We start from the raw sequence: 27528 nt of genomic DNA, 5'->3' as shown, positions 1-27528 counted from the left end.
ATAGAAAAACATGAAGGTCGTTTTCGAAATCAACGGCAAAAAATGCATAAAACTTAGCTATTATTTTCACCGATTTCTTTGCATCGCAGGCATATGTCATTCCTTCTGTACGATGAGGCAAAAAAAATAAAAAAATGACGATAAGGTAGGAACATCGCGTTTTACTAAGTTACTAATTTTGTGAAGGCCATTGTAATGACTTGCATGTTTTATTTGATTAGCTTGTCTTATTTGTCATCTATTAGTTAAAAAAAAAAAGAGATAGAGAAAAAATAGGAATTTTGTAAAGAAAAAAAGTACTACGTACCATAAAAGACGTCTCTATGATTACTGCTCAAGTACGTTCATCATGAGTCACTGAGAAAGTTTGAACAACCAGAAAAACTTCTCTATTGGAATTGCCAGTTACATAAATGTTTGCTTTGTATATTTTGATTAAATATTGACTATAGGTTATACTGATAAGGCCCTTAGACCCACTATATAATATATTCTATCTAAGATACCACATCAATTTGGTATATATTCTAAAGATGAACGGAATAAAGAAATTTCTCACTTTTGGGTTTCTCTTCCTTACGTTTGTAACTGCTTTGGCAGTACCTCGTCAAAACAACGGCAGTTACCTCTACGAACAGGTATGTCTTCATTTTTTTCATTTTGTGAAGAAGCATTGCTCGTTTTTCTATCAATAAAATACACAAGAAAACTTATACAGATATTATTTACTAGATGTAATATATTTTCCCCACAATGGCAGTGTAAAGGACGAATATATATCTCCGTTTCATTTTGACATATTTTGAAATGTATTTTGTTCCTCGGGGGGGAGGGGGAGGACTTGCTCTTTCGTGAAATCTGAAGAATTTGGGGACGTAGATGCACTTCTAGTGCTAAAAACCTTCCTATCTTTGGGGATAGGGCAGTTAAAAAGGACATAGGAGGGGGCTGGATACCCTCTGATCACTTTTGACTCTAAAAACAGACACTAGAACCTTCAATTTCCAATCGAATTAGTACCTTCCGAAGTGGCTCTTTCTTATAAAATGGCTCTGGAAAAAATGATAAATAAACCGACAAATAAATAACACATTGAATCCTTATGGCTCTTTACTGTAGGCATTTAACCTCACTAGAGTGTTGCCTCTAATAATGCTATGCCAGGGAGATGACGGTATTCACTTGATCAATTTTATCGTTACCTATCATCATCACTCCCCTCTCATCATTCCTTCATTCTCTTCTAACCTCTTCATCTCTTCTACCAAGCTCAAAGTGTTCTTGCTAATATTCCTAGCTGCTTCTCTTCTTCCCTTAAGACATTTTTCTACTGCTTCGCAAATTGTTTTACTATTTGTAAAGCATCCCAGAATTGATTAACGTCATCACTACCCAAAAGGTAGTTATCCTTCCTTGATCCGGCGATCTTTAAATTTAATATCAACAACTTCACTCCTTTGTATTCTTGTGTCAATCTTGCCAGTCTGATATTCGCAATAAAATAATCAATAAGGCTAGCCTCCCTACCATTATGTAAGTGTCATTGTACCTTAAGGGTATGTGATGCCCAACAACTTGTTGGCTGTAATTAGATTGTTGCACCTACAAAACTGTAGCTGTCTGTTATCATTGCTATTTTCCCTCCCTACACCCAATTTCTAAGGTCGAATATCATCTATCCCTACTTTTACTAGACTGGGTATTCAGATCTCCTAATGAAAATAATATTTCTACCTTGGATTGTGTCTCTTTCGTCCTATAACTATGTGTAAAATTGATCTGAATCGCTACTGATCCTGTCAGTTGGTTCTGAAGACCTTAAACTTCCAACAAGCAAATTTTCTGGTAAAAATCTTGTCATTTTGTAAAGATTTGGGGCATCTTCCGTCAACTCATGATTTTTGGAGATCACCCCTGCAACCAACTCCCATCGTTATTGTAGGTGTAAAATGTAATCTTCTATTAAGGCTTAATCTTAATATAGTATTAATGGTTGTGCTAATCCCTACAACCTCGTAAAGAAATAAGTTCAGCCCAAAGTAAACTGAAAATTTAAAAACACTTTTTGAAAAAACAATGTCAAGTGACAAAGATTGTCATTCGAAATTTATTCAGGAATGGTTAGTATGATTTCAATTAATCTTAATGGTAAAAGTTTATTGTGTAAACAAAAACCCATACAGAAAAGTTACAGCCCCTCAACTTGAACAACAAGGAAAATCCTTTTCTTTCCTTCGATAACAATGATGTGTCCCCTTTTTTCTTGTTTTCTTTTCTTCACCACTAGCGGGGCACTTGAACATCATAGAGAGCAGTTTAAGAACACATTTGAAAGGCAATTGCTATATCTACATGCTTATTGTAAGTGGAAAAACATAATATTAAAAATAAAATACAATTTTTGAAAAAAAACTGCATCTTTATACATAAGATGTCGTCATATTGGGTATGAGGCCATGTTGGATTTACTCTACTGCCTGATTCGTTCAGGCTTGTTCTACCTAGGATTCGTTCTTTACTAGATCTAGCGAAGCAAAACCCCATGGCCTAAGGTAAAGAGAGCAAAAAAAACAAAAAACATTGGAGGTTTGTAAAGGCCACCTTGATGTAGTTGCGACTGTAGGAAAGCAATAGTGCTAACGGACGTGGGAAGCGCATTGGTGATTTAGTTGTAGGATTGATCTTTTGCACAATTAATCCAACAGTAGAAGAAAATGGTGCACTGTACAGGAATGAGAGAAAAGGGGCAATCAAAACAAAAGAGACAAGAGAAAAAATATATGGAGACAGGTAATATGAAATATAGGAATCCATTTCTTACATCTGATAAACGGGATACTAAATCGGCTTCAAATTTACTTAGTGAGGATGGTGCTGCCGGTGCTGAAAAAGCTGCTAAGCCTCATCCACGTTTAGTTTTATTTGTGATTTAATGAACATGTTTAGCTGCCACTGATCGGCATGACCGTGAAAGGCGCTTGACAATAAAATTGTTTGAGTTTGAGATAGCATTCAAAGCTCGAAGACTTCTAATGAACTCCAAAATAGTTTTGTTGCACCCACGATGCCAAAAATAACTGAAATTTGGAAGGAGACAAGAGTGGGTAGCTAGGGGGTAAAAAGAAGTATTTTAGCTACACGAAGTTGTAACTTCCTATGGGAGGGTTCAAGTCAGTAAACCCAAACGTGATAAATGTCTTACTCAGTACAACAGTGCAGATTGCTACCTGTACTCTCTGGCGCTGACCAAGCCCTTGTTTCTGGAGAGGATCAAGAAATTCCGCCATTCCTAACGTTGCAAATCTTCACGTGCAGAAATAAATTTCGAAATTTCCTCTTGAGCAATACTCACTCTTTAAATGACAAAGTTGATGAACTTGAAGTAATTCTTAGACAGAGTAATGTCCGCATAGTGGCAATAGCAGAGACTTGGCAGCTGACCAAGGAGCTTTGTAACATTGCTGGATTTTTTTTCTGACTACAAGGACAGAAAAAATTGGGGGAGGGGTTGGTCTTTGTGTTTAAACTAGCATCCCTTGTAAGTTACTTGCTCAGCTTATAGAACATAGTCGTGAAGTAATTTGGGGTTCAATGCAAAATAAGAAATCTTCTCAGAGATGTTTTCTTTTTAATTGTTGCATGTGTTTATTATCCTGAAAATGTAAAAAGTAGTCGAAAACTAGTTTCCTACCTCCAAACCTCTTTTGACAGTCTAGGATTATAGCATAGCCGGCCAGGATTTGTCATTACTGGTACTTTCAATCTGACGAAAACAATGGGTTTCCTCTGTTCTAGGCCCTACCCAAGCGGCGAAGGTACCTACGTACATCACGGGAAGCACCCTGTATCTTATTTTAACAAACTTAACTACGTATTATAGAATGTTTTCTTGCTTGAACTAATTGGTGAATCAGATCTCCATGCCTGAGTGATAACGGCAAAATGCACGAGTACGAAGTATATAAAGAGTTGTGTAAATTGAGAGTATCGAGCTCCTCATTTCCAGAAGAGCTCCCAAATCATTGGATGTGAGGGTTTGCTTTATTCATTGTAAAGTCGTGAGCACATATTATTAACTCGAGCTTCACTAAAATAGCTTTTACTGAGTGCTTGAAACACGCTTATGTTAAAGTAATCCCAAAACTAAAACTTCAAATTCTTGCAATAAATTGTGACCAATATCCATCACGCAAACCCTCTCCAAGCTCGCAGTATCATTCATCTTAAAAGAACTGCTAAAGCAAACTAAAGACAATATAGACCCTCTCTAGTATGGCAGTCTAATGAGATGCAACACTACAGTTTACATAGTTCGCTTAGTGGCAACAGTCTTCAAGTGGCTTGATAATGGTAGTACATATGTTGACCTCGTGCTAGTGGAGTTTCAGAAAGTATTCTATCTCATAAGCCACTTGGCTGCAAACACGAATATGAACACTATGGGTACCCACGAATGTACTCTAGTTCACAATCAGAGATTTATAAAAAGCAAACACTGTTCGTGTCCCCAATGTTTGAAGAGGACAGTACCTCAGAATGGACAAACATAACGCGCAAAACCCCATAAGGGACCAAACGTCCCAGCTTTATCTTCAAATGGCACATTAACTTCGTGCTAGCAAATTTTGATGAAAGATTCAAGTTTGTAGATGTATTTAGTATTTAATACATCAACAATGTATTAATTACATTGCATTTAGTATCTAACCAAGTGATCGAGCCACAGTTCAGTGATAACTTCTTCAGCTCCTTCTTAAATGATTGCTAAGAATACAGATTGACTCTCAACCACGCAGAATATCATCAGGTTCTGCCCCCCTAAAGCGCAAACTTGAGTTCCTCCTAGTGCTAAGTCCAGTTATCTCGTCGTCAAAAATATCGGAGTTGTGCTTATGTCTGATTGTACATCTACTGAGCATGTTCATAAGCTTGTTAAAGCAAGTAAAGCATCAATCCAAACTCATACTGCAATCCGCCTATTTGGGTATGACTGCGGCGATATTAAAAATGCCTATTTCATTTATGTAAGACTGCAACTCGAATAAGATTCGTTTGTTTACGGTCCATTCGTCCAGAAAACCAGCTACTTATGGGGCGAAATTGAAGCTATTCAGAAGAAAACCAGCATCAATTGTAACTGGAAGCAGAGATGTCGCTTGTATCATTACAAGATGGGTGTGACCACTTAATAATATATTTTGGGAAAACGTTGCGTGCCTTACCTCAGCACCACCTCATCTTACCACCAGATTCTGCAGTGAATGCCCAAACCAGGTCAAAGCTAGAATTATACCCAATAAAATTCAAGACAAATCGATACGAAACTTGTTCGTCCCCTATTTTGCGGAAGTGTCTAACAAATCAGAGTGATTTAAATATCATTAAAACAAAAAAAACATCTCACACTTTTTTAACTTTTTAAAATATTGGTGAAATTGGTGCTAGCATTACTAGAATTACCTTTCGTCAGCAAAAAATAGTTGAAATAGCAGTTTAGGCATGACTGTTTTGCTACCTACTAGATTTATTTTACTAGTTAAAAATAACTGTAAACAACTCTTTCATCACTAAATAGACTAAAATGAATTAAAAGACGCTGGGTGCATCCAGGGTGTCAAAAAGGGGTATCGAAAATGTCTCGAGAAGAGCTAGGTTGCAACTTTAGAGAATGTCGAGGGGATGTTGAGCAGCATCAAAAGACGCTTTGTGCATTCTGCCTGCCAAAAAGGACATCTTCAATATTTTGTGAACGACTAAGGTCATTAAGTTGAAACTTTCAGGACATTTAGAGGGGAGATGTTGAACTAAAAAAACACACATTGTACGCATCCAGGTTGTCAAAAAGGTTATTCGCAATGTCCCAGGAAGAGCTAAGGTATTAATTTCAGGTAGTATTGGAACTAACCTATCCCAAAGTATTTCATGAAAACAATGAAAACAACCTGTTCGAGAGCATCACATTATAACGGGAAACCTTGATCTCTGGGCATGGCCCAATACCTTCCCACTTCGTGTAAATACGATTATGAATACTCATGTTCTCCTTTTCTATTCAAAATCACCAGAATAAGGGAGTAGCTTCTCCTCTCTTAGCCACCAAAGCTCTTAATCGAAATACATTCCTTCAGATAAAGGCAAGCAATAGGATAAATGTAAAAAGCCTCTCAGGAAGTGTACCTCAGTATTACTTGTTGAATCTTGAGGACGTTGGGAGATCGTGCGCATCTGCTTTGGCCTCAAGTGGCCTGGTGCTGCAGTGATTTTTTAATGGTAGGAATAATGGTCTTTTCCCCCTTAATAATTTTTTTTGTTTTCCTTAAAAATAGAATTGGGAAACTCTTATTTATAGGAGTTTCAACAGTTTTCTAAGGTAGTCTGAATTCCAAACGATAAATCGGAAGTTATTGTGCTAGATGTATGAACTTTTTGGGAGTGAGTTGCAGCCCAAATAAGGTCCAAGGAAGGTGTCACTACTTTGCTATCTCAAACATTCCTAATTTTAAGGGTTAAAAGGCTCCGAAAAGACGAGTAAAACACTGTTCCAAAGCTACAACAGTGACTAGTTAAAAAAACATACATTATGTATATACAGTTTGTTAAGTCGAAATATTTTAGGATTTAAGCACAACCGGTGCGTTTATTGCTCGTTGGACACCAGATGTTGAAAACAACATAATCTATTTTGAATTTGAAGCACAAACCCTGGGCTGGGTAGGAGTATCAATTCTTCGACCAATCACTGAAGGACAGATTGGAGATCAGGTCATAGCAGGAGTCTATGAAGATGGAACATCTTACATTCAGGTGAGAAAGTAAAGGTGTTGTTTATTCTATATTCTTGTTATTTTTTTATTTTCTGTGTCTAAGATGTTATATAGTGTAGATTAGCTGATGCTTTCTCCCTTCGAAAGTCTGCTAAACCTCTTCTGAAAATATTAATCTAGCTATGTTACTGTCTGTGTAAGGATTTGCTATATTGAAAAGTTAGTTTCACCCAAAAAATTTATTTTGTCAATGGTTCATACAAAAAACAAAACATGTATAAAATGAAGACTTGATGATGTCTGAAATACTAAATGACGTAAAAAGTACTGAATGACGTAAAATGATGATGACGTAAAAAGAGAATTGAAGGACTATTCAAAAAATTGCACTTAAACGAAGTGAAGAGTCAGAGCTTATGAACAAAAACCCATTAACCTAGGGAAGTTTGCATAGTTTTATAAAGAACAGAGAGGGGGCTAACTAAAAAGGATTCATCATAGAAAAAATTAAATTTTTAACGTAACATGTGCAGGAGAACGTGTATAACTGAAAATACGCATTACTGAAAACTTTCAAATCAAGCTTTCCCTTACAGAAAAGGGTAATGCTTTTTGAAGATAGTCATGGATTCATGTTTATTAATACCCTCCCCCCAAGAGGGATGTTCGAGCTTGATTGCTGGTCGTAGAAAATAGAAAATATTAAATAATTTATTACATCAAGTTACCTTATAACTAAATTCGAATTGAAAATATAATAACGGGCACAAATCTTGCAAAGGGAAAAACTAAATAAAATGTGATTTTTTCACGTGATTGCACTTAATGACCTCTGACCTGTTCTGTGTTAATTACGTTGACCTAGGTTATATGCAATATTTTAGTTAAAAAAGGTCGTTTCATTTTAATAGAATCCCTTATCAGAAGATACCTTAAGAACCTATTCAGTGTTTTACAGCTGCTTTGTGTTGGTCTGTATTGTGTTTCTTCTCCAATGTTGAAGTTCGTTTGCCCTAAAGCAACGTACAAATGTAAGTCCAGTAAGACTTTCATGTCCAGCCATGTATATCTCGCCATGCGCTTGCTTAAGCGTGGAATGTCAGCCAGACATCAGAGGCGCCAATTAGGGGGGGGGGGGTGCATACCCCCCTTAGACTTTGAAAATTACCTTTCATTTATATTTCACAGCTATTTTCTATTATAGTTCTGTGCTATAATAAAACAGCGAACCTGGCTAACTGGTCGTGTTTTTTTGTAGCCCCTGTGCATCGTTTTGCACAGTTATTAAATAGCACTGTTACTTTTTGATGACTTTGTTTTGAAATGTACTGTCTTTCCCACTCTTGTAAAACCTAATTCTACCATTAAGGAGATAATTTTATTTTGAAATTTCTAAGAGCGCGTCTACGCTATTTTATTAACAATCCTCGACCGGAAATGTGATTTCTGAGTAGGGCTCACTCAAACAAACTTCAGCTGGTCAGTATTTCTTTATTGTCTCTTGTGAAGATTTCGTAATCAAACTATGAGTAAAAAGTGACAAAAAACTTTGGATTTTTTTGCGGTAAAAATGCAGAAGAAAAATGAAGAAAGTGGCAATAGTGTCAGCGCTCAAAGTGTCGAGTTAGTGGAGACAAATTCCCCCACCAGTGACAGTCCTTCGGAAACAAGCGGAACAGTAATGACTCAGGTCAACATTAAAGTTCGGTCTGCATCCCTAAGCCCCTTGCGGGCCCCAGTAGCAGTAGTAGTCAAGAACCTCTCTCAGATATCTCTCTACGACGCGTCATGACAAACCAGCTCAACCTATTCATGAGAGATATCCGGCTTCTAATTCTAACAGAAAGAAATTCAGGGCAAACTACTATAAGACTTATGAATGGATTGAATACTCAAAAACCTTGAATTCCGTGTTTTGTTTTGCTTGCCGCCATATTTCTATGGGGACTCTATGGGCTGGAGAAACTGGTCGAAAATGGCTTTCATTCAGTTAGGATTTTGTAAGTGGAAAGACAGTTCTGCTCTATTAAAGCAACATGATGGTTCTGAAAGACACAGGCATTGTATGTCAGCATGGACGGAATTTAAGACAAATAGTGCTGATACATAGAGATCTATAGCAAATGCCTTATAACACTCTAGATCTCAAACATAAACAAATAAGAAGAACAACAGGTAAATTTTTTTTTTATACAAGACAGTGGAAAGCAACTTTAAATGAATATTTCGACCCTATATCCAAGGGCCGTCCTCAACAAAACAGACGAAGAGAATAAAACCACTATAAAAGAAACTTACATTAAAATTCAATAATTAAAACTTTTTAAAAAAGTTTTAAAACAGCCCTAATATCATTACTTCAAGGGAGTTCAACCAGGACTTCTATACCAGGACTTGTGCATTTATATCATGCAGTAATACTCGACACGAGCTATTTGCGGAATCCCAGCGTATTAGCGGGCAAAAAGTCTTGAGCTTGAGAGGACAGTCCAGAGTCACTGATTTTACGCAGTCCGCTGTATTTTGAAGGTGAGGGAAAGATTTGATTGCATTGTTGCTGTGCTTGCCACAGTCTCTGATAGTTCAAACGGCGAGTCAGCATGTGAGGCAAAAGGACTACTGGACAAGATCAACTCAGCCTCTTTTGTCTCAACTTTGCACATAATGGAGAAAGTATTATGTCATTAGAAATTGTTTATCAGAGCAACTTCAATCCGAAAGTTTGTTGATATATAAGACACTTGCACTGGTTTGTGGGACATATGAGGCACTAAAAAAGCTGAGAAATGATAATGAATGGGACAACTTAAGCAAAAACATATCCGAATTCTTGGTTTTACATGATATCCAGGAATCGAACTCTCCACATTCTAAAACCAGTGCTCGAAGCAAGAGAAGTCAAGCCATTTCCATTCATGTCAAAAACTTTCTTTCAAACCCAACAACCGGTAAACGAAATACCAGTCAGCCATTCGCTGAGAGCGTGCACTTACAACAACAACAACATCGACCTTGGAACACCTGTGCTGTCGACCTCAATTCACCTATCGTGAATCAATAATTCCCCTTAGAAACAACAAATTAATTCCCCTTTCTTGACAGATCAATCAACCAATGACATCATCTGTCAGACTTTAAAAATTTTCACCTAGAAACGATTCTCCAGGAATAGATCCAAGTCATTAATGTCTTTGCCTCGGAAACAACTCTTTTGGTCGAACTCCAAAGGATATTAATAACCAAAGGCCATGGAAACAGTTTTCCAAGAAACATCTTAGCGATGAATTGTTTTAGCGCGGGAATCAGGTTTCTTATTAATTTGAAATGCATTAGCGCAGAGATACCAAAAACAAAAGGAACAAGCTGAAATTACGTTTAGGGATTATTTGGGCGAAACAGTTTCAGTCATTTTATGGAACTATTTCGGCGAATCAGTTAGAGACATTTTAAAAGATGATTTAAAAGATGATTTTAGAAGAGGTTTTGAGTGTGGTCGTTATAATACACAACTTTCATTTGAACAGTGTTGTGAGGTCCTCTAACCCAACCCCAAAGGGTTCCAATCCTCCTACCCCACCCCCGACGGACGGGCCCGGGGCGCCCCGGCCCCCCAAGCTCCCAAAGGGCCACCGGCGCCCCCAAAGTCCCACCCAGACCCCCAACGGCCATCCCCGGGCCCCCCAAAGGCCCATCGAGCTCCCAAAGGACCAACGGGGTCCCAAAGGCCCTCCACCGGTCCCCAAATGTCCCCCAGGTCCCCAACTGTCCCCCCGGACCCCAAAAGGCCCTTCCTGTGCCCCAAAGGCCCTCCCTGTGCCCCCAAAGGCCCTCCCCCGGCCCCCAAAGGTCCCCCGGACCAGAGAAGCGCCGCCGGGATGCGCCGTGAGCCAGGAAAGCGCCGCAGGATGCGCCGCAAAAAAAGTAAACTAAAAAGTAAAAATTTCGAAATGTTATCCCCCAAACGCCCTCCTCAGACCCCCAAAGGCCCTCCCCTGGTCCTCAAAGGTCCATCGAGCTCCCAAAGGACAAACCAGCCCCCAAGGGTCCCCCGGACCCCCAAAGGTCCTCCCCCGGTCCCCAAAGGTCCACTGGGCTCCCAAAGGCCCTCCCCCGGTCCCCAAAGGTCCCCCGGGCTCCCAAAAGACCACTCAATCCGCAAGGGCCCCCGGATCCCCAAACGCCCTCCCTGGGCCCCCAAGGTCCTCCCCCGGTCCCCATACATGCACACAAAAACGTACACACACACACAAACTTACACACACGCACAAAAACTTACACACACACACACACTAAAACTTACCCACACACTCCAAAAATTACACACACACTCCAAAACTTACACACACACACACACAAAAACTTACACACACACACACACACACATAAACATACACAAGCACAAGATAAAAAAAATTCACACAAAAAATTAAATTCACAAACAAAAATTCACAAACAAAAAAAAACTATTACACACACACACACACGAAAATATACACATAAACTACAAAAAATACACACACACAAAAACTTACAAACACAAACAAACACAAAAACACACAAAAACTAAATCATCACAACAAAAAAAACTCACACCCACCCGCACAAAAACTAACACACACACACACAAAACTTCCACACACACACACGACAACTTACACACACACGCCAAATCTAACATACACAAAAACTTACACACACTCACACACACACACAAAAAATTATACACACACACACACAAAAAAAACTTACACACACAAAAACTTACAAACACACACACAAACACACAAAAACTTATAAACAAAAACACAAAAAACAAAAATACAAAAAAACAATATTACAAAAAAAAAAACTTACACACACACACACACAAAAACTTACACAAACACGCAAAAACTTACAATCACACAAAAACTTACATGTACACAAAAACTTACACACACACACAAAAACTTACACACACGCACAAAAACTTACACACACACACACACAAAAACTTACACACACACACACATGAAAACATACACACACACGCCAAAACTTACACACACACTCAAAAACTTAATCACAAAAAAAAACACACTAACAAAAAATAAAAACAAAAAAAAATATAACAATAACAAGATAAAATAAAAGACCTAAAAATAATAACATAAAAACCTATAGTACAAAAAAATACAAAAACAAAAAACTTACACAAACAAACACACGAAAACTTACACACACACGCCAAAACTTACACACACACAAAAACTGACACACACACACACAAAAACTTACACATGAACACAAAAAAAACTCACACACACACGCACAAAAACTTACACACACACACACACACAAAACTTACACACACACACACGAAAAATTACACACACACTACAAAACTTACACACACAAAAACTTACACACACAAACACAAAAAAAATTACACATTCACACTAAATCTAACATTCAGACGAACAATTACAATCACAAAAAAAATTACACACACACACACACACACACACAAAACTTACACACACAAACACACGAAAACTCACACACACACACAAAAACTTACAGACACACAAAAACTTACACACACACACACACACACAAAAACTTACACATCAACACAAAAAAACTAACACACACACGCACAAAAATTCACACACACACACACACACAAAAATTACACAAACACACACTAAAAATAAAACACACACGCCAAAACTAACAAACACACAAACAAACAAACAAAAACTAATACAAGAACACGAAAACTAACATTCACACAAAAACATATATGCACACAAACACTTACACACACACACACACACACTAAAACACAAAAACACACGAAAAAACTAACACACAAACACACACTTACACACACACACACACACATACAAAAAAACTAACACATCAACAAAAAAAAACTAACACACACACGCACAAAAAATAACACAAACACACACAAACAAAACTTACACACACACACACGAAAACTTACACACACACGCCAAAACTTACACACACAAAACTTACACACACACACACACACAAAACTTACACACACACACACACAAAAACTTACACGCACAAAAACTTACACACACACACACACACACACACAAACTTACACAAACACACAAAAAACTTATATCCACACGCAATAGCTTAGACACACAAAAACTTACACACACACAAAAAAACTTACACACACACGCAAAAACTTACATGCACACAAAAACTTACATTCACACAAAAACTTACACACACACAATTTACAACACACACGCACAAAAACTTACACACAGACACAAAAACTTACACACACACACACGAAAACTTACACACACACCCCAAAAATAACACACACACACAAAAACTCACACACACACACACACACAAAAACTTACACAAGCACATTAAAAATTAAATGCACACACAAAATAATACACACATACACTAAAACCTACACACACACGTCAAAACTTACACACACAAAATCTAAGACACACAAAAACTTAAACACACACACACAAAAACTAACACACACACGCAAAAACTTACATGCACACAAAAACTGACATTCACACAAAAACTTACACACACAAAAACTTACACACACGCACAAAAACTTACACACACACACAAAAACTTACACACAAACACACGAAAACTTACGCACACTTACCATATCACAGTTACATTGTCTTAATTTTTCAAATTTCATTTTGAATTTCTGTCGTGAAATGCAAGAGTTGGAATATTTCAGTAGTGACTTGTTGTGCTTTACCTTCTCACAGTAACATTCTCTTGATTTTTCGAAGTTCATTTTGAATTTCTGTCATGAAATGTAAGAGTTGTAAAATTGGGGTCTTAGTCCACCAGCCCGAATGGTGGAAATCCACTAGCTCAGTATTGGGGTCCCAGTCCACCAGCCTGAACGGTGGAAATTCACTAGCTCAGAATTGGGGTCTTAGTCACCAGCCTGAATGGTGGAAATCTACTAGCTCAATATTGGGGTCTCAGTCTACTAGTCTGAATGGTGGAAATTTACTGTTTAAGTTAGGTTAGGTTAACTTATCATGAGCGCTCATGATAAGTTAACCTAACCTTTTCCGGCGGCGTACGTACGCGCGCGTACGTAGGCTAACCTAGCCTAACCTAACTTAACCTAACCTAATTTAATCTAACCTAACCTAACCTAATCATACACCTAACTTTTTGCCTGTCTCTCACCTAACCTAAGCTAACCTAAGTGAAGCGTACATGGGCTAACCTAACCTAACTTATCCTAACCTAACATAATCTAGCCTAACCTTACCATACTCGCCGGAAACGGTTAGGTTAATTTATCGTGAGCGCACATGATAAGTTAACCTAACCTAACTTAAACAGTGAATTTCCACCATTCAGACTGGTAGACTGAGACCCCAATATTGAGCTAGTAGATTTCCACCATTCAGACTGGTGGACTAAGACCCTAATTCTGAGCTAGTGAATTTCCACCGTTCAGGCTGGTGGACTGGGACCCCAATACTGAGCTAGTGGATTTCCACCATGCGGGCTGGTGGACTAAGACCCCAATTTTCCAACTCTTGCATTTCATGACAGAAATTCAAAATGAACTTCGAAAAATCAAGAGAATGTAACTGTGAGAAGGTAAAGCACAACAAGTCACTACTGAAATATTCCAACTCTTGCATTTCACGACAGAAATTCAAAATGAAATTTGAAAAATTAAGACAATGTAACTGTGATATGGTAAGTGTGTAAGTTTTGGCGTGTGTGTGTGTAAGTTTTCGTGTGTGTGCGTAAGTTTTCGTGTGTGTGTGTGTAAGTGTTTGTGTGTGTGTGTGTATTTTTTTGAGATTGTTTGTTTTTTTGTTTTTTTTTAATTTTTTTTTAGAATTTTATTTTGTGTGTGATTTTTATTTTTTGCGTGTGTGTGTAATTTTTTGTGTGTGTGTGTGTAAGTTTTTGTGTGTCTATGATTTTTTGTGTGTCAGTTTTGAAGTGTATGTGTGTAAGTTTTAGTTTGTGTTTGTGTGTTTAATTTTTTGTGTGCAGTTAAGGTTTAATGTGATTGCGCAAGTGTGTGTGTGTGTGTAAGTTTTTGTGTGTGTGTATAAGTTTTTGTGTGTGTGTGTAAGTTTTTGTGTGTGTGTAAGTTTTTGTGTGCATGTAAGTTTTTGTGTGCATTTAAGTTTTTGCTTGTGGGTGTAAGTTTTAGTGTGTGTGTGTAAGTTTTTGTGTGTCTAAGCTTGTGTGTGTGTTTTTTTGTTTTTGTGTGTTTTTTTATTTTTGTGTGTGTGTGTGTGTGTGTTTGTTTTTTGTGTGTGTGTGTGTAATTTTGTGTGTGTGTGTGTTTATTTTTGTTTTTGAGTAATTTTTTTCGTTTTTTTTTATTTTTTCGTGTGTGTGTGTGTAAGTTTTGTGTGTGTGTTTGTGTTTGTTTTTTTTTTTTCTTTTTTGTTTTTTTTTTTTTTGTTTTCTTGTGTTTGTTTTTTTGTGTGTGTGTGTGTGTGTGTTTTTTTGTGTGTGTGTATGTTTTCGTGTGCATGTGTATTTTTTTGTGTGTGTGTGTGTGTGTTTTGTGTGTGTGTGTGTGTGTGTGTGTGTAAGTTTTTGTGTGAATGTAAGTTTTAGTGTGCTTGTGTTAGTTTTTGTGTGTGTGTGTGTGTGTGTGTGTGTGTAATTTTTTGTTTGTGGTAAATTGTTTTCGTGTGTGTGTAATTTTTAGTGTGCGTTTGTTTGTGTGTAAGTTTTGTGTGTGTGTGTGTGTGTATTTTTTTTTGTGATTTTTATTGTTATTTTTAATGTTATTTATATTTTGATTTTGTAATTTTTTGTGTGTGTGTGTGTGTATTTTTTTGTGTGTGTGTAATTTTTGTAGTGTGTGTGTTAGTTTTAGTGTGTGTGTTTAAGTGTTATTGTGTGTGTGTGTATGTTTTTGTGTGTGTGTGTGTTAGTTTTAGTGTTTGTGTGTAAGTTTTAGTGTGTGTGTGTTATTTTTTGTGTGTGCCTGTAAGATTTTGTGCGTGTGTGTAAGTTTTTGTGTGAATGTAAGTTTTTTTTTTAATGTAATTTTTATAGTGGTTTTTTAATTTTTTTGTTTCTATGTGTGTGTGTGTTTGTGTGTGTGTGCGTAATTTTTGATGTGTGTGTTTATGTGTGTGTGTGTGTGTGTTAGTTTTTGTGCGTGTGTGTAAGTTTTTTTGTTTGTGTAAGTTTTTGTGTACAAGTAAGTTTTTGTGTGCATGTAAGTTTTTGCGTGTAGGTGTAAGTTTTTGCGTGCGGGTGTAAGTTTTGTGTGTGTGTGTGTGTAAGTTTTTGTGTGTCTAAGCTTTTGTGTGTGTCAGTTTTGTCGTGTGTGTGTGTATGTTTTGGTGTGTGTGTGTGTGTGTGTAAGTTTTTGTGTGCATGTTAGTTTTGGTGTGCTTGTGTAAGTTTTTGTGTGTGTGTGTGTGTGTGTAAGTTTTTGTGTGTGTGTAATTTTTTGTGTTTGTGTGTAAGTTTTTGTGCGTGTGTTTAAGTTTTGTGTGTGTGCGTGTGTAAGTTTTTGTGTGCATGTAAGTTTTTGTGTGTATGTAAGTTTTTGCGTGTGGGTGTAAGTTTGTGTGTGTGTGTGTAAGCTTTTGTGTGTCTAAGCTTTTTTGTGTGTGTGTGTGTAAGTTTTTGTGTGTCTAAGCTTTTGTGTGTGTAATTTTTGACGTGTGTTTGTGTAAGTTTTCGTGTGTGTGTGTGTGTGTAAGTTTTTGTGTGAATGTAAGTTTTATTGTGCATGTGTAAGTTTGTGTGTGTGTGTGTGTGTGTAAGATTTTGTTTGTGTGTATGTTTGTGTGTGTGTGTGTAAGTTTTTGTGCGTGTGTGTAAGTTTTGTGTGTGTGTGTGTGTAGTTTTTGTGTGCTTGTAATTTTTTGTGTGCATGTAAGTTTTTGCGTGTGGGTGTTAGTTTTTGTGTGTGTATGTAAGTTTTGTGTGTCTATGCTTTTGTGTGTGGGTGTAATTTTTTGTTTGTTTTTGTTAGTGTGTGTGTGTTTGTGTGTTTTTTTGAATGTGTGTGTGTGTGTGTGTGTATGTGTGTTTTTGTGTGTGTTAGTTTTTGTGTGTGTGTAAGTTTTGGAGTGTGTGTGTTAGTTTTTGTGTGTGTGTGTTAGTTTTCGTGTGTGTGTGTAAGTTTTTGTGTGTGAGTGTTAGTTTTTTAAAGTGTGTTATAGTTTTTGTGTGCATGTAAGTTTTTATGTGAATGTTAGTTTTAGTTTGATTTTGTTATTTTGTGTGTGTGTGTAATTTTTTTTGTGTGTGTTATTTTTTGAGTGTGTGTGTATTAGTTTTAGTGTGTGTGCGTAAGTTTTAGTGTGTGTGTGTGTATGTTTTTGTGTGGGTGTGTTAGTTTTTTTTTTTGTGTGTAAGTTTTTGTGTGTGAAAATGTTTTCGTGTGTTTGTGTAAGTTTTAGTGTGTTTGTGTGTAAGTTTTTGCGTGTGGGTGTTAGTTTTTGTGTGTGTGTGTCAGTTTTAGTTTTTGTGTGTGTAAGTTTTTGTGTGTGTGTGTGTAAGTTTTTGAGTGTGGGTGTAAGTTTATGTGTGTGTGTGTGTGTTAGTTTGTGTGTGTCTAAGATTTTGTGTGTGTTAGTTGTGTCATGTTTGTGTTAGTTTTCGTGTGTGTGTGTTTAAGTTTTCGTGTGAATGTAAGTGTTCGGCTGCTGGTGTTTGTTTTTGTTTGTTCGTGTTATTTTGTGTGAGAGTTTTTGTGTGTGTGTGTAATTTTTGGCGTTTGTGTGAATTTTATAATGTGCGTGTTTTTAATTTTTTTTTTGTGTGTGTTAGTGTTTGTGAGTGTGTGTTGTAAATTGTGTGTGTGTAAGTTTTTGTGTGCATGTAAGTTTTTTTGTGCATGTAAGTTTTTCCGTGTGGGTGTAAGTTTTTTTGTGTGTGTGTAATTTTTTGTATGTCTAACCTATTGTGCGTGGATATTTGATTTTTGTGTTTTTGTGTTAGTTTGTGTGTGTGTGTGTAAGTTTTTTTGTTTGTTTTTTTTGTTTTTGTGTGTTTGTATTTGTTTGTTTTTGTTTGTGTGTGTGTGTTATTTTTTTTGTGTGTAAGTTTTGTGGTGTGTGTTTTTTTTTTCGTGTGTGTGTATGTTTATGTTTTGTGTGTGTGTGTGTGTGTTAGTTTTTGTGCGTGTGTGTGTGTGAGTTTTTTTTGTGTTCATGTGTAAGTTTTTGTGTATGTGTGTGTGTGTGTGTGTAAGTTTTTGTGTGTGTAAGTTTTGGCTTGTGTGTGTGAGTTTTCGTGTGTGTGTGTGTGTGTGTGTGTAAGTTTGTGTGTGTGTGTGTGTGTGTAAGTTTTTGTGTGCATGTAAGTTTTTGTGTGCATGTTAGTTTTCGTGTGCATGTGTAAGTTTTTGTGTGTGTGTGTGTGTGTGTGTTAGTTTGTGTGTGTGTGTGTGTGTGTGTGTGTAATTTTTTGCGTGTGTGTGTAATTTTTAGTGTGTGTGTGTGTAAGTTTTCATGTGAATGTGTAAGTTTTTGTGTGTGTAATTTTTGGCGTGTGTGTGTGTGTGTAAGTTTTGTGAGTGCGTGTGTGTGTAAGTTTTTGTGAATGTGTGTGTGAGTTTTTTTGTGTTCATGTGTTAGTTTTTGTGTGTGTGTGTGTTTGTGTTTAATTTTTTTTGTGTGTGTAAGTTTTGGGGTGTGTGTGTGAGTTTTCGTGTGTTTGTGTGAGTTAGTTTTTTTGTGTGTGTGTGTGTGTGTGTGTGTAATTTTTTATCTGAATGTTATTTTTTTTTTTCTTTTAAGTTTTCTTTTTATTTTGTAATTTTTTTTGTGTTTGTGTGTGTGTGTGTGATTTTTTATGTTTTTATGTTTTGGCGTGTGTGTGCTAGTTTTATTGTGTGTGCGTTTTAGTTTGTGTGTGTGTGTGTGTGTGTGTGTGTGTGTGCTATTTTTTGTGCGTGTGTGTGTGAGTTTTTTTTGTTTTCATGTTTTTGTTTTTTTGTGTGTGTGTGTGTGTGTGTGTTAGTTTTTTTGTGTTTGTAAGTTTTGGCGTGTGTGTGTTAGTTTTCGTTTGTGTGTTTGTTTAATTTTTGTGTCTAATTGTGTGTGTGTGTAAGTTTTTGTGTGCATGTAAGTTTTTGTGTGCATGTATGTTTTCGTGTGCATGTGTTAGTTTTTGTGTGTGTTTGTGTGTGTAATTTTGTGAGTGTCTTTTTGAATGTTTTTCCGTGTGTGTGTAATTTTTTACGTGTGTTTGTAAGTTTTCGTGCGTTTTTGTTTTTGCAATCTTTTGTGTGTGTGTGTAATTTTATTTGCATTGTTGTAATTTTTTTTTTGTTTTTTATTGTTTTTTTTATGGTATTTGTAATAGTGCTTTGAATAAAGTTAGATTTTTTCGATTGGTTTTTTTTCTTTTTGTTTTTATTTTTTGTGTCTCTGGTTTTTTGTGTGGATGTAAGTTTTTTGTGTGTGTGTGTAAGTTTGTGTGTGTGTGTATGTGTGTGTAAGTTTTTGTGTGTGTAAGTTTTTGTGTGTGTGTGTGTGTGTAAGTTTGTGTGTGTGTGTGTGTGTGTGTGTTAGTTTGTGTGTGTGTAAGTTTTGGCGTGTGTGTGTAAGTTTTCGTGTGTGTGTGTGTAAGTTTGTGTGTGTGTGTGTGTGTGCAAGTTTTTGTGCGTGTGTGTGTGAGTTTTTTTTGTGTTCATGTGTTTGTTTTTGTGTGTGTGTGTGTGTGTGTGTGTGTGTGTAAGTTTTGGCGTGTGTGTGTAAGTTTTCTTGTGTGTGTGTGTGTAAGTTTTGTGTGTGTGTGTGTAAGTTTTTGTGTGTATTTAAGTTTTTGTCTGAATCTAAGTTTTAGTCTGCATGTGTAAGTTTTTGTGTGTGTGTGTGTGTGTAAGTTTTTGTGTGTGTGTGTGTAAGTTTTGGCGTGTGTGTGTAAGTTTTGGCGTGTGTGTGTTAGTTTTCATGTGTGTGTGTGTGTAAGTTTTTGTGTGTGTGTGTAAGTTTTTGTGTGTGTGTAAGTTTTTGTGTGCATGTATGGGGACCGGGGGAGGACCTTTGTGGCCCAGGGAGGGCGTTTGGGGATCCGGGGCCCTTGAGGATTGAGTGGTCTTTTGGGAGCCGGGGGGACCTTTGGGGACCGGGGGAGGGCCTTTGGGAGCCCAGTGGACCTTTGGGGACCGGGGGAGGACCTTTGGGGGTCCGGGGGACCCTTGGGGGCTGGTTTGTCCTTTGGGAGCTCGATGGACCTTTGAGGACCAGGGGAGGGCCTTTGGGGGTCTGAGGAGGGCGTTTGGGGGATAACATTTCGAAATTTTTACTTTTTAGTTTCCTTTTTTTTTGCGGCGCATCCCCATGCGCCGGTGGCCCTTTGGGAGTTTGGGGGGCCTTTGAGGCCCGGGGGCTTCCTTCGGGGTTGGGGTAGGAGGATTGGAACCCTTTGGGGTTGGGTTAGAGGACCTCACAACACTATTTAAATGAAACTTGTGTATTATAACGACCACACTCAAAACCTCTTCTAAAATCATCTTTTAAATCATCTTTTAAAATGTCTCTAACTGTTTCGCCCAAATAATCCCTAAACGTAATTTCAGCGTGTTCCTTTTGTTTTTGGCATCTCTGCGATGATGCATTTCAAATTACTAAGAAACCTGATTCCCGCGCTAAAACAATTCATCGCTAAGATATTTCTTGGAGAATTGTTTCCATGGCGTTTGGTTATTAATATCCTTTGGAGTTCGACCAAAAGAGTTGTTTCCGAGGCAATGACATTAATGACTTGGATCTATTCCTGGAGAATCGTTTCTAGGCGAAAATTTTTAAAGTCTGACAGATGATGTCATTGGTTGATTGATCTGTCAAGAAAGGGGAATTAATTTGTTGTTTCTAAGGGGAATTATTGATTCACGATAGGTGAATTGAGGTCGACAGCACAGGTGTTCCAAGGTCGATGTTGTTGTTGTTGTAAGTGCACGCTCTCAGCGAATGTCAAGGTCGATGTTGTTGTTGTTGACACACTTTGATTACGCAATCATTCTCCCTGGGGATTCCATGCCCAAATTTGGTGCCCCGTCACGACTGACATTACCACGTGTTCTCCCTAGGGACTCTATGCCCATATTTGGTGCCCCGTCACGATCAATAGGGGCCATTCTACTGCTACCCCTTGTTTTATGTATGTTTGCTCAATGTTTTTTTTTTGAATCTTCATTAAAAAAAAAAAATTGAAAAAAAATCCTTCCCCCCTAACATTTTCGTGAATTGGTGCCACTGCAAGACATACATGTCAACGCCACTTTTAAGTGCAGATAATAAATACAAAGCAAATAAACTTGCTGATTGGTAGAATTTGAAATACTAGATAGAGAGTTCTAGATTACAGAAACTGGATATTTAGCTGCCACTTGTTGCAGCTAAAAAGCTAATATCCAAGAACTACCTGGATATTGATGACTTGACACACACGTGCCTAGACGTTCAAGTCTAACTAGACACGCATCTGAACGCCGCTTAAGAAGTACCGTATTCTTAGACATGTGAAATTTTTTTTTTTTTCGCAGAGCGTTTTATTCATCTTTTGTGTTGTTTTCTAGCATATGTTAGCTATTTACTATAGTTTTTTTTTCTGTTAAAGGTTTCCAAGCGTGAAGCCGAAATATTTGGACTTTTACTAGTATATATACGTTTTTTCTTCTTTTTTTTCACTGTCTTAATCAAAAGTCCAGTGAACTACTATATTTTCATTTCATTTTAATTGTAAGAGGGCTTATTGTAAAGCAAATTTTTATTTATGGATCCAGTTATGAGTTTTGAGCAATAGGTCTCCAGCGTCAAGAGTGCTATTGAAGCGAACGGTTTACGACTTTTGATGAGAGGTAATTAAGATGAGTCTGAACAAATTGATGTTTATTTAACTTGCACTTTGCTGAATTGAAAGTACTTAAGAAAATAGCTAAGTTAACATAACAAATTACTTTTAATTGTATCATTAATGTTTACTTATTCCGTATCTATTTATTTCTATAATTTTTCTAATTTATTATGCTTCATTAATTTAGTTATTGTAATAAAATATACTTTCATTCATCTAAGGATCGCCATTTCAACACTAGTATACCACATCCAGAGAGACCTCTGAAGCCTATTGATGTTCAACAAGATTGGGTGTTACATTATGCAGAAGAAGGGAATGATAAAACAATTGTTGGGGTCTCAAGACCATTGGACACTGGCGACTTCTATGATGGCCCAGTTATTGAGGTAAATTTGTTCGATAACTGTTTGATGGATCTATCTTTCACTTAGTTATCTATTATTGTGCTGCCTGGTAAATTCAGATTCGAGCCTACTTTATCTATGAAAACCTTAAAAAGGAAAGTGAAGGAATATAACGAATATCTAGATAAAGAAGAGACTCATGAGATTTCCGAAGGACAACATGAATTTCAATGTTTACTTTATTTTTTATTTTATTGAGGTTAGGACTTGGACTGATTTGACTTAAAGCTCTTGCTTGGCACTGTCACTAGTCCAGAGCTAACCGGACGTCCATAGGAGTGCCCTTCCTAAACGCTACAGATGGAAGGGAAAGGATTTTTTTTTTAATTTCCTTATAAAGATACAAAAGGTATCCCACCTCCCCTGCACCCTAATTAGTACCCCTGCAAGACAGCACCATTGGTCTTCTCAAAAATCGTTTGTCCAGAACGAGAGGCAGAGCTTCATGTAATCGGTGCTCCGGGATGTGAATTGACTGTGAATAATGTCAGCCCTTCTTTTGGTTAGAAGGCTTAGGATCAAAAATAATGGTCTAAATTTTCATCTGGAAAGTTTTAAGCATTTTAATGTTTGGCCTTAAGGCCTAGGATAAAAAATTATAAGTTGAAGTCGACTTGGGCAAAAAATTAGACTAAAATCAAAATAAAAAAACTTAGCCAAAACGTTAATAGATAATCTAAGTTAAAGTATGCCTTAGATGACCCTAGATGGACTAAGTAAAAGTAAATCATTTTCATATGCAATCCAAGAAGTTTTTTTCTTTTCGGCAAATTGCAGTTCTACTGACCGAAGGGTATTCAAATACAAGTTTCAATCCGATCTAGAAAATATTTTACGGGCCCTAGTTCTCTAGAACCAAGTCCTATTTTTTGGGCTCCCTTGGCAAAGGAACTTACGGATATAGGTTTTAAGTTTTTCGAAGAAAAATGTTTTTTGCCCTTTTCCAGGGGACTAACTATTTTCTTCTTTTTTCTTCGGCTTTGGAGTCTTCTTGTCCAAAGGGCTGAAATTTAAGAGCTCTAAACCTATTAAAAAAGTTTTTAACCATTTTGAATCCTATTTTCTTGGAGACCATCCCCCTGGTAATCTATATTAATTTCCATATGGTCCAAGAACTTACAGAAAAAAGTTTCAAAATAATCTGGAACAACATGCTTTAGTCCATTTCAGGACTCACTAGCTCCCTTATCTCGCTCAAAATAGGTTTGACCCCATTAGCCCAAGCAACGTTTCTTGATAGTTTCGAGGCAGTCAGAAAATATTAGACTGTATATTTAGGGCCCATATCCCAACTAAAAAAGTTTTTGGCTCTTTCATGGGCCCAAAACTCGGAAGAAGTAAATTTCATTTTCAGATTTGATTATGTAATGGGGTACCCTTGGCCCAATAACCTAAGAAAGCAACTTTCATGCCAAAAAGACAACCCTTTAGCCCTGAGGTCCCTTATTTGGGGGACCGTGATTCAAACTAAAATTTTTCTTGCACGTTGGGTTCCCCCTGCCCTAGGGACTTGTTGTTTTAAGTTTCATGTCATTCAAAATAAAATGTTTATTTTACCCTTTGTCTGGCCCCATTTTCAAAAGAATCCATATACTATTTCTATTTTTCCTTCTGCATTTGGGCATCCTTAGGACGAAAGTTTTAAATAAGTTAAAAAAAGGATCTTTACTTCGTTGTTGTCCCCCATCTTTGGGGGGACTGTACCCGAAAATAATATTAGTTTTTATAATTTAGTTATCTCGTGGTCTAAAGACTTATCGGTATAAGTTTAAAATTAATGAGGCACAAACAATTTTTTAGTTGTTTTCCGGGCCACAGAACATCCTTCCCCTCAACATTACAAAGTGTGTGATTCGCATGGCTCAGAGATTTATTGGTAAAAGTTTTCCTTTTACCAAGGAAAAATTCCCTTTTACCAAGAGCCCAAGATTAAATGGGCTCTCATTTTTCCCTATAAAACCCATCTATAAACAATGAAAAATTTGCATTATTAATGGCTGTTATTCTAGGGGCTGCAGGGGCATGTCTTTGCCAGAGTTATGTTTGTTTAAATTTTTAGCCATTTTGATAAAAATCGGTACGTAAAGTTTTGATTGGGCGTCTTGAGGATCTATGAGGGACCGACTGGCAAAAAATGGCAGGAACCGGTTGCCCTAAAATTACTTTCAGATCGTAAAAAGAGCGCTTAAATTTCCAACTTCATATCCGAATGATCATTCTGTAAAGTTTTTACGACCATGCCTTCCATATGAAATTGCCAGGGGAAAAACAAACACATAAAAAGTTGAAGGCACATTATACATTACTAACTCAATACTAGAGCGTTGCTTTTGATGCTGTTTTCAAAATAGTGGTATCTGGGAAAGCTCACTAGAATTTTTTTTTGGAAAAACCCGTTTTGTAAATTTTGGTTACTGCAAGCATAGATTCACTCTTTACTAGGTTGAAGCTGTTGCTGCAAATGTGACTATTGTTTTTATTACCGTGCTGTTGTTTATATTTCGCTTTATTTTCGTACTCTTTAGTTTTTACTTGTGTATATGTTATGGGCAAAATGATTAACTTAGGTTTGACTAACAATTCAGAGTGTATGTTAAATGTTGGTTCTTTACAACTATTCCTTTTATTAGTCAATAAAAAAAAGTACACAAATAAAAATTAATAAAAAAATAAAAATAAAAATGAACTGAAATCAACTAAAAAAAAAGTTCTCAATAGAAATTTTCCAAAGAAAATAAAGAGCCACATTAAACTGAAGACCAGTGGAAATAAAGCCGAAAAAACAATAAATCAAGCCCAAAATCAGCAGAAATTACAGTAAATAATCAAGTCAAATTTAAAACAAATAGAAAGTACCGCAAACAGGAGTAGGCTAATGTCCCTTAGGTCTTTTTAAGACCAGAGAGTCATTGGCGCTCTGCAGAAAACAAATCAAAATTAAACGTTTCCTCTTTTATATCGTTAAAAAGTCTATAAACTTATTTAGGAATGAATATCGATAGATACTAAACTGTCAATATAAATTCATTAGATCTTTTCAGTAGCCTTGGTTACTATGGCGATTTTCTTTTTTTTTCTGGTGTATGTTATGACAAATAGAAACGCACAGCTGAAAATGAAAATTGCAAAATAATTGCAAATTGCAAAATTTCAGTAAATTGCAAAATAACATCATTGCGTTTTAGAGGGTCTTATGGGTTTCAGCCCCTCATATCCCTTACATCCTAACATCCACAAGCACGATTCCCTCATTCCCTCACATAACACCATACTATTCCCTCACATCCACAAGCATGAGGGGTTTCAGCCCCACTCGTGCTTGTAGTAATTTCAGTTTTTTTTTAAAATAGTATTTGACTATCTATTGTAATTTGTTCATTTTACGATTTAGTTATTATTCGACCTTATTTCTGCTCGTCTTTGGGCGGATAATTTCTAGAAAAAAAAAAGTTTCAGTTTGTTTTACATTTTCTTATAACATTTTGGAAAAAATACATTAACTTATTCGAATTTCTTTGAATTAAGTTATTTGAAGTTATTCGATTTGGAAATAATGGTTAAAATAATCCCCTAAACAAAATTGAGAAACTAAACCGATACCGAGCCTCGCGAAATGTCTTTGAGGTACCAAATAATCTGAAAAGAAAAGTTTAAACTTTCCATACTATATTATGATTTGAACCTAAACACTGACCAAGATGGTGGCCGGCGGTCTATTAGTAGCTCTTCGGTTTAGTAGCTCTTCAATTTTCTTTAATTTTTTTTTTGTGAAGAACGTTTTTTAATTAATTAATGAATAAAATCCTACCAAACTAATTTCATTAAACGAAAATTTAAAGTCCCCAAAATGTGTTTACATATTTTTAACCTAAATGAAAAATAAATAAAATATCTTTCATTTTCTAGGATATTGTGCTGAAGTTTTCTTGGGCATATGATGAGCTTGACATATCCGACGGTTATGCACCAGACCATGGTCCCACATTTGGATCAACTTATCTCAACTTGTTGAATCCAGAATTGTAAATTATTCAACGTTTTTGTTTTTATAAGTAGAACAACTATATAGTGAATAAACTTTGGCCACTTTATTCATTAGTATTATTTTTCATTTAGCATAGCGTTTAACAGCCCTCGCCCCTGTTTTCCTTGTCAGAAGAAAGATACTATGAGGATGTCATTAACCTAACAATAATAGATTTCATTTTATGTTTTTCAATAGATTGAAAAAAAAAACAACAAAAGAAAACGATACAAAGATCTTCTATGAACAATGTATTTCCCAAAATGTTCTTAAAAAAATATCTATCGAAATTGTATTCCCATTACTTGCCAAATTACTCGGTAATTCCCAAACTACTTACGAAATACACCCATTACTCCGAAATTCAGCCCTTTTTCACAATTTTACTTCTAATACTACTACTAAAAACTCACTGCAAGGTCCCTTAAATCTTTTCTTATGACATCCACCCATACCCAACTGAGGACGACCTGCTTTCCGTTTAGCCCTAGACGGTTGGCCTAAAAGGACAATCGTTGGCAATCTGTCATCATTCTTCCGCAGATCGTGCCCTAGCAATCTTACGCTTTCGTTTATCATAGCCCTAGAAAGCGAGATTGAACCAAACTTTAGATACAGCCTACTGTTTGAGAAACGGTCAGTCAGTCTGGCACCCAAAACAATCTATAGGCAATTTCTCTGGAAAACATCTAGCAAATCCTCCTCCGTTTTTCAGAGCACCAATGCTTCGGAACCACGCTTCATAACTGTAATCACCATAGGTTCTAATCTATTCTAATCTTTGCTTTTAGACCTATCTCTCTATTCTTTCAAACTTTCTGTCAACTGGTGAAAAATACCCTGGGCCTTGGTTATTCAAATTTTAACATCTTCATTGCACTCATCATATCTACTAATAATAGTACCAAGGTAAGTGAAGCTGTCCACTTGATCGATCTGCTCGTTATACAGCAACACCTTTTCATCTTTACTTATTCCTAGCCTTAGCGACTTATTCTTCTTACCTTAAATTTTCAAACCTATTCTCGCACCCTACACTCGTTAAACCTCAGAAAGTTTCTTTATTTTGCTAACACCTTCATGAGACCCGGTATCCAAGATTCTTTTTCGGGGAGATTTATTTCTGTTCAACAAGGTCTTATCCTACAAGGATAAGACCTTCGCTAGAGCTTTTCTGTCAGTTGAATTAAACACTTGCTCATAATCTATAGAACTGAGGAATAAAGGCGTTTGACGACTCAGGCACTTCTCAATTATTAACCTAAGAGTGAAAATGTGGTCGACACATCTTCTACTCTTCCTAAAACCACCCTGTTCTTATCTTAAAACTTTATCTACAGCATCTCTAAGTGTAAAAAGTGTCATCATACAAAGTAATTTGCTACATACAGAAACCAGGTTAATGTTTCGTTAATTACCCCACTCACTTTCTTATACTGCAGTGTAATTATAGTTTTCCAAAAATTCGCTAGATACTTCC

At 36.7% G+C, this 27528-nt stretch overlaps 1 protein-coding gene across 1 annotated transcript; it reads left to right on the top strand.

Moving 5' to 3' along the window:
• Positions 1 to 481: 481 nt before the first annotated feature.
• Positions 482 to 26115, top strand: LOC148952678 (putative DBH-like monooxygenase protein 2). Its single transcript, XM_089088040.1, has 4 exons — positions 482 to 638; positions 6616 to 6804; positions 21839 to 22006; positions 25931 to 26115. The coding sequence occupies exons 1-4, from the start codon at positions 534 to 536 to the stop codon at positions 26048 to 26050; spliced, it is 582 nt and encodes a 193-aa protein (XP_088944166.1). The 5' UTR covers positions 482 to 533; the 3' UTR covers positions 26051 to 26115.
• The last annotated feature ends 1413 nt before the right edge of the window (positions 26116 to 27528 follow it).

Source organism: Artemia sp. Qi Xiang Cuo, chromosome 4 (genome assembly GCF_049724085.1).
Source record: "Artemia sp. Qi Xiang Cuo chromosome 4, ASM4972408v1, whole genome shotgun sequence".
NCBI classification, from domain to species: domain Eukaryota; kingdom Metazoa; phylum Arthropoda; class Branchiopoda; order Anostraca; family Artemiidae; genus Artemia; species Artemia sp. Qi Xiang Cuo.
The sequence above is the reverse complement of the archived record's forward strand: the minus strand, read 5'-3'. Positions and strand labels throughout refer to the sequence as shown.